The following is a 7,500-nucleotide window of genomic DNA, read 5'->3' as shown; positions in this document are numbered from 1 at the left end:
GGTTATCTCAGGGTTGTTTGCTGAGCTTCGCTCTAACCAGTTGTTCGAGTTTGGTTTCGAGTACTGTTCATTCTTTTCCTCAAAGGAATTAAATGAAGCCACCGAATTGATACTTTACCCGGCCACCTTAATGTAATTTTTGCGTGTCATATCACACCGAGTTAAGGTGGCTCAAAACATTTTCTAGCAATTTCCAAGACGTAGATTTTAATGGTTCATTATAACCACTCTTGATCAGTTAATGCTACCATCATGGTGTCAAAAAACTGCCCAATGATTGGTGAACACGTTGGTATCATGTTCGTGACACTATATGTTACCATGAATTTTGATAAGCATGATAAGATACAGCTTTTGGCAAAGTCTAAAAAAATTCTATAGATCCGGATTCAGAGCCACCTTAAATTTTCGAAAATTTTGCTGGTATTAATCTTGCGTATTGGGAGACAGAAAGGAAAATTGAAGCTTACTTGATTATTTCTGTTTCTCTACAGAGATCATCAACCAAGGACTTGAAACCCAAAGACAACAGATGTTAGCAGAATTTGAATCTGAACGGACCAATCACCAGAGAGTATTACGAGACTATGATAGACTAGAGCAGCGCTATCAAAATCTACAAGATGAATTGGAGATTGAAAAACTCAGTCCAATGGTTAGGAAAGAATTTGATGGCTTGATAAGCGTAAGCAGTTCAGGTTTGTAGAAAAATTACTGCTTTGCGTCATTTGACTGGCTCGGGGAGATGATATTTCAATAACATTAGATTCCGCTTGATTAGCTATAACTTGTGAAAATTTCCTAGTTGGTGCGAGGCTGACCGTTATCTACATAAGCTTGGCTGACTAAGAACTACATACGGTCAAATGTAAGCGCTTACTTTTGTTCCTAAAACCTGGTTTTGACTGACTGGAAAATGTTTTACCTAGAGGAGAAGTATAAGTGAAGTCTTGGCTTGCAACGAAATACTCCCAGAAAAAGTTATATAAGATTTGTGGACAACGCTGAACAAAATTTTATGTCCATCTTTGGTGATCACAAGTTTCATTTTCTCTCGCAGAGGCTTCATTAGTTGATGCTGTTGAGTTGGAGCAGCAGCAAAATGAGGACGCGGAATCTGGAATCAAAAAGAGCAAGCTTGTGCGAGGACTGAAGAAAAAAATACGCGAATTAGAGGACAAATTATTAGAATCTGAACAGGTTCAACCCAAGGGAGATGTGCCGGGCATTACTGTAGAAACTACAGCGGAACATAAACCACCGAGCGAATATCAAATAATTGAGTCTGAAAAATACCAACAGGTGGTAATGGAAAAAGAGGAGTTAGAGAAAGTAAAAGGAAATCTCGAACAGGAGAACAAGAAGATAAATTCCGAGCTTGAGCTTCTTAGGAAACTTGTCAGTCAGAGAAATATCGATAAAGAAGCTGAATGGGATATGATTAATGAGAAAATGAACGAAATCTCTGCTGATCGCGACCAGTTGGAAAATGACAGGAACCGATTGAGACAAGAACTTATTCGATTGGCATCAGTCGCTAAGGACATGCATAATGTCGAGGAGTTGCTTAGAACTAACCCCGACGAGAGCGCGTACGTGTTACAGGCGGAGAGTCTAAAGAAAGCAAACAACGTGCTGCAAAATGAACTTCAAGACTTGATTCAGAAGGAGAAAGATTTGAAGTTAGCCAACGAAAAGTTGTGGAAAGAAAAGTCCCAGTTACAAAGAGTAAGTTTCATTATGGTGTCCATGGAAGCAGTGCACTGAGCACGGCAGACTTTATTGCTCATAGAGCGGTTTTCAACTGAGTGTCGTAAAACCAAAATTACACCAATTTCTTACCAATTGGACTACTCAGCCATTCTCAAACTGTAGTAAAACCAAAACCAAAGTAATTACCTGATTACTTTCGGAGCTCAATTGAAAACCGCTTTAATCGCGTCTTAGGCGTTTCACAACAGCGTTTTTGCGATTAGCTGAAAGTGAATACCACTGGATTTTGAATGGTAACTAGAAGGAAGTCACGGTCACGTCTGGTAACTGAGCAAAACGAAGGCGTTAGAGAAAATAGTGGAGTAACAGTCGACACCAAACAAATCAACAACTGTCGTAAATCTTTTGCGCGAAAATACGTGCATTGAATAGGGAACCCGCTTTCCCGAAGTAATTTTCAGTTGTTATAATGAAGACCTCATTGCAGGAGATAGCCTCTGTATTTAATAAAAAGATCCGAGTTTAATAGCTTGGCAAAAGTATGTAACAAGCAACCATTTTATTGCAGGGGCGTGGTTCATCATTGTCATCAATGGACGGAAACTTCAACAAAGAAGTGGGCCGGTTGGTAACGGAGAATGTGGTAAGTCCAAGTTGTAGCGAAATGTTATTTCAAGTAGGAGGCGCTTAAACAAGTAGCCGTGTGTGAGGGGTTGACGCTGTTCTCGCGTTGTGAAGCAACATTTGTTTCTTTTTTTTAGGAGCTTCGCGAGCAAGTTGAAAAACTTGAGGCAGAACTGGAAGAATACAAGAAAGGTGCTCCTCCCGTTACTGTGCTTACTCCATACCGAGGGAGAACACAATCTTGGAAAGGTATATTGCTAATAAACAATTTATTTGTCATACAATATGTCAAATTATTGTGAATTTAGATTTATTATTACTTGTGATCTATTGGAGGGCAGACGCATAGATGACGTCATTAAGAAGGTTTTTTGTTTCTTTATATCATGTAAGACATCAGTGACGCACTCGCTTATCAGGTCGTGTGCCACGTTTTTGATCTTACCACATTTTGACGTCATCTGTAATCTGTTACTGAACAGACGCACGGCAACATGGAATTTTCTAAGCAGATATAATAAATTTTCTTTGTTAGTTATGCCCTTAACCAAGTATTTCTATATTTTCTGTGGCATTGTGCCAGAGAAGTAGCTACAAAATACAGCTGTTTCAAGAAAGGCTATCCTACAAAAGTGTAAAAGCGTATGCGACAATGTCGAAAGGTATTATGGGTAATGGTGGTCAACGGTTGCTTGATTGATGCTAAAGGCATTTCATCATGACAGAAGGAAACAGCACCAACACGTGAATTTGCGCTTTTCCTTCCTGAGACACCGTGAACCTCAATCAATGAACACCAAACTATCATTAGCCATAATACTGATCGACATTGTCGCGTTCGCTTTTACGCTTGTGTAAAACAACTATAAAGAGTAACGACTGTTTCTGATGCTAGCTTGAACTGCCAGCACCAGGGACACCTTTCGACCAGTGTTCCTTAGAAATTTTGGGATAATTCGAGAGTCTTTTTGTCAAATTTCCCTGTGCTGCTTCGGGGGTTTATGTAAAGTGTCGAATTCTCCCAAGATCTACCAATTTCCCTCTCGTTCTTGTATTAAATGTGCTCGGGACGAATTGAGATCTATGTCACCCATCTTGTTTTGTTTTTTGTTTTTTGAAGGTGAAATCGAGCAGAAGAGAAGAGCACAGAGTTTCTTAGCTGGTCAAGAGCCCAAAGCAGGAAAACTGGTAAGAGGAAAGGATTCACCGAACTGTTTTATTGCCAGTTCTGTGAAGTTAGCTTTACATAATATCCAACAATTTAACAATTAAGTTTATTCAGATATCTTGTTTGCTTGAAACTCTGAGACCAAATAGTTTGTTATCGCTCCCCTTTCCGTCACTTTGGTCTAGCTTTTGGTTTTACTCTGTCACTGAATTCACGAATTACCTCCGATTATCAAACTAGTTTGACAGAAAAAACTCTCTCCTCGCAGTTCAACGCATTAAAGTACCTTGTGCAAAGTTTGCACAAGGTACTTTAATACATAGAACTGCGGGGAGAGAGTTTTTCTGTCGAACTAATTTGATAGTCGGAAGTAATCGTGAATTCAGCTCTTCCTGGTCTATAAGCTGCAACCTCATCCTGTAAAACCAGCTTTTTTTGTTTTGTTTCTGTAATTAGTTTGGTTTTAGTTTTGTGTGTTTAAATACACTTCGTTCATTTGTTTCTCCTAGGTTATGAGGCACGCCGGGCTGCTTAGAAAGTCTTCTCACGCGCTCAAGGAAGGGGTAATGCATTTTACTTTATTGTTCTTAACTAGAATAAAAAGGTTCCGAATATTACATTGACAAAGCCTGGTGCAATTAAATTTCAACGAAAAACTTGCCATCTTGTACTGCTACAACATCAAGGTGGGACTAAAGCAATTGTGGTGCAAATGTTCTGCAATTACGAATTCTATTTACACCGTTAAAGCTATGAAAAGGAGCTGATGAAAATATGCTATAGATTATATGAGTGAACTTCGATGGAATTCAATAAGAAAGAGGCCCCGAATTAAATCCAGACTTGCTTTGTTCACTCCTGTAGGATCTTCTCCCTGTTCCGCCTCAGTTAAGACAGCACAAGATCCGCGGCATGATCGAATTCTCAGGCGAAGATGAAGACAAGGTCATCCAGTATCTCATCACTGATATGAATCCCAAGTCCATGGCGGACGCTATCCCAGGACTCCCCGCGCACATCCTGTTCATGTGCATCAGGCATGCTGATCACGTGAATGATGACCGGCGCATGCAGAGCTTGTTGACCAATAGTATTAACAGCATCAGGAAAGTGGTTAAGGTGAGCAGGCTTGTTATGAGCACTGAAGACGGCATGTAAACCAGCGAGAGATTCATGTCAGACCATTCAATTTTTATTTTGAGATGAACGTGATTAAGTGCATGAGTTTGCATGACAGAAGTCCTTAATGGACCTTTTTAGTTTGAGCTGTTTGTCGCCCCATTTCAGAACATGTGATGGTACTCTTGAAAATTCTTGCTTTCAAATTTTCGAATATTCCCGTGTATATGAACGAATAGTTTTTAGATGGATAAAAGAACCATTCTCTATAGAATATCACGTGGTCTGTTATGGAAAACAAAGCGCCCAAGCCCTTTCTCCGCGCGACTTTAAGTGGCCTCTAATTTCTGTTTGAATAAACGAACGAACGAATGAATGAAGGAATGACCTTGTTCGTTGCTAATTCCATAAGGACGCTCATAAGCACTTAGTTTAAGTGTTAGCTGATCTTGTTGGGTGGGAGACATTCAATGTGTTCCTTATTTCAAATACCTTTTGAAACATTAGCTGTTAAAGATGTTTTAGGCCGCACCAACATTTTGAAACTTTGCTCATGTTAAAGAATGATATTGCTTTTGTTCAACAGAAAAACCCCAATAACCTAGACATCTTGGCTTTCTGGCTGGCGAACACCTCACGACTTCTTCATGATATGAAGCAGTACAGTGGAGATAGGGTAAGTTAGGCACCATAACGTACAGTTTAACAGAATTACCAGCCGCAGTCCAAGCCATTAGCAACTTATGTTTCTTTAATTTGACATATTTGCTGTTTTAATTTGACAGATGTGCTTGCTCTTGTTGAAAACTGTTTCAGTCATCCCCAACGTTTAGTTTTGAAGGCGTCACTGTTATAATTTGTTTTATTGTCCATACAAGAACGTATTCTCGTTTGCACATGGCCCTAATTCATTCGTTAAGAGACGTTCTTCTGAGTGCTGACTTTGCTGTGATTTTGTGGGTGGTTTAGACTCTACAAATGTCCATGCCAAAAGGGAACAAGGATAGAGCTGCCGGGAATGAGCCTTTAGTTTCTGTTGTCTCACATAATCGACCTGGTTCAAACATTTTGTACGAAAATGAATTTTACTCGTCCATTTTTTATTCAAAATACATTTTTTCTTTCATGTGAAAGAGTTTGCTCCAGGACCCGTTTTGAAATAAAGGCCAAAGGTATCTCGAAGTGGCCTTAGTATTGAAACCTTAGCCCGCGGTTTTCGAGAGTACTGTTTAGTGTTGTTAGGTAACATTACATACCCTAGCGATGGTTCATGTATCTAGCGTACCTATCGACCCATCAGAATGTGTGCCGTTATTAAGCTGGTTTGAAATTAATGCCGCTACGTCGAAAAAAAAAAAAAAGGCGCTTAGCAGTGGTTTCATTAACTGAGGTTTTCAGGAGCTAGGCAAACTTTTCGTCTTTTCAACTTCTTTTGAACTTCGTTAAAAGAGAGAACTTTCCACGAGATGGTCAAACCCTAAGGTTGTCACAGGCGGTCAATTTGTCCTGTCCCCGGCCCTTAGTCACCCTTCCCTCCCCCCCCCCCTCCCCCCCTCCCCGTCCCCGCCGCCGCCCGTTGATTAAAACCTTGATTCAACGTTTATTTGGGGTCTGGCGTTTAATCGAAAGTATATACGATATTTGTCAAACCTGCTCTTGTTCCTCCCTATTTTAATATTTCTATCTGTTTCTTTGTATACCGTTTCTACTATCACTGACGGATGTGTGGCGTTTCTTTTAGTACTTCAGTCACTGTCATGTTCTTTCGTGGTGTATTGTTGTCTAACCTCTGTCTGTTCTCATTCATTCTCACTTCTTCCTCACTAATAACTGTTTAGTGGTTGATAAGAAGGCCTGATGAGGAAGGATTGTCCGCATCTCTCATTAAACACTGGAGTAGTATGAAGGATTACATCAAAGATGTTAGTGTCCCGCCAATCTTCTTTTTTGTAAATTTTTCGTGTAGTTTAAAAAGTACCGCCTATTAGCCTTTGAACCATATGCCCCCTGGTTTCGTTTTGGTTCATTTTAATTTATCTGATATTTGTTGACGTGGCACAACTTATTCATGTTACTGTTTCTTCTTTCTTTGGTCGCGTTCTGTTGTGTTCTCTCTGATCACTTTTGGTTTCTTTTAGCCGCCGTGTTCTTAATTTCCCGATGCCTTTGTTCTCATACCTCTTTACGTGATTGCCCACTTTGTTTTGGCATAAACCTAAGAGGGTTTCCGATTTTTTGTTTGCATCGTTGTTGTCACTTTTTGTACAGGCTTCTGTTTTTCTTTTTGTACACTTCAGTTAGTTTATTTTTACTGATCAGCTCACTGTAATATTGGTTATACCCTTGCATACTGTATAAAAGTTAATTTACGTGTATTAGGTTTTGCTCCACAACTTTTTTCCATTGCCCCTAGTATGAAATCATTTTAAATTCAAAGGTCATTTTTCTCAGTGTTTACGTAAGTATACTTTAAGCTCCAGCAAATCCTGGCACGTCCTTTCCGAAGTTTTGGCGTCAAATGTACATGAACAAACGTACTTCGGTTAAATAAATATGTAGAAATATCTCCCGAGCAGCTCACTTCCGTCTAAAAGAATACAACAGCACTTTGTTTAGACTGCAGTCGTGCCGTGGTTTCGTTTGCCACATCCTGCTTCTATTGTTCTGTGCAGTTTTACACCCAAGCTGCAGAAACATTATCAGCTTGGCGAACTCGCTAAAAAGGACTGACGTATTCCTTTTCCAGGCTTTTCAAGTGCACAACACTCCTGAACAAAACGAGCATTGTCTGAAGAATTTTGATTTGACGGAATACCGTCAAGTGCTAAGCGACCTGGCCATACACATCTATCAAGATTTGGTGAAGTGCATCTGGG

The 7,500-nt window shown here is 39.9% G+C and overlaps 1 protein-coding gene across 3 annotated transcripts in view; it reads left to right on the top strand.

Moving 5' to 3' along the window:
* Positions 1-7,500, top strand: part of LOC145479210 (unconventional myosin-Va-like) — a 32,677-nt gene that overhangs the window by 20,689 nt on the left and 4,488 nt on the right. For all 3 annotated transcript variants that reach the window (XM_081457498.1, XM_081457499.1, XM_081457500.1), the window contains 9 exons: positions 495-698; positions 1,061-1,728; positions 2,282-2,356; positions 2,475-2,586; positions 3,458-3,525; positions 4,015-4,068; positions 4,370-4,624; positions 5,211-5,300; positions 7,371-7,500. The exon at positions 7,371-7,500 is cut by the window's right edge and continues 21 nt beyond it. In XM_081457498.1, the coding sequence (XP_081313624.1) occupies positions 495-698; positions 1,061-1,728; positions 2,282-2,356; positions 2,475-2,586; positions 3,458-3,525; positions 4,015-4,068; positions 4,370-4,624; positions 5,211-5,300; positions 7,371-7,500 (1,656 nt within the window). The remainder of the gene's footprint in view (positions 1-494; positions 699-1,060; positions 1,729-2,281; positions 2,357-2,474; positions 2,587-3,457; positions 3,526-4,014; positions 4,069-4,369; positions 4,625-5,210; positions 5,301-7,370) is intronic.

This window comes from Orbicella franksi, chromosome 2 (genome assembly GCF_964199315.1).
Source record: "Orbicella franksi chromosome 2, jaOrbFran1.1, whole genome shotgun sequence".
Classification (NCBI taxonomy): Eukaryota; Metazoa; Cnidaria; class Anthozoa; order Scleractinia; family Merulinidae; genus Orbicella; species Orbicella franksi.
Note: the sequence above shows the minus strand (reverse complement) of the source record. Positions and strands in the feature narration are given on the sequence as shown.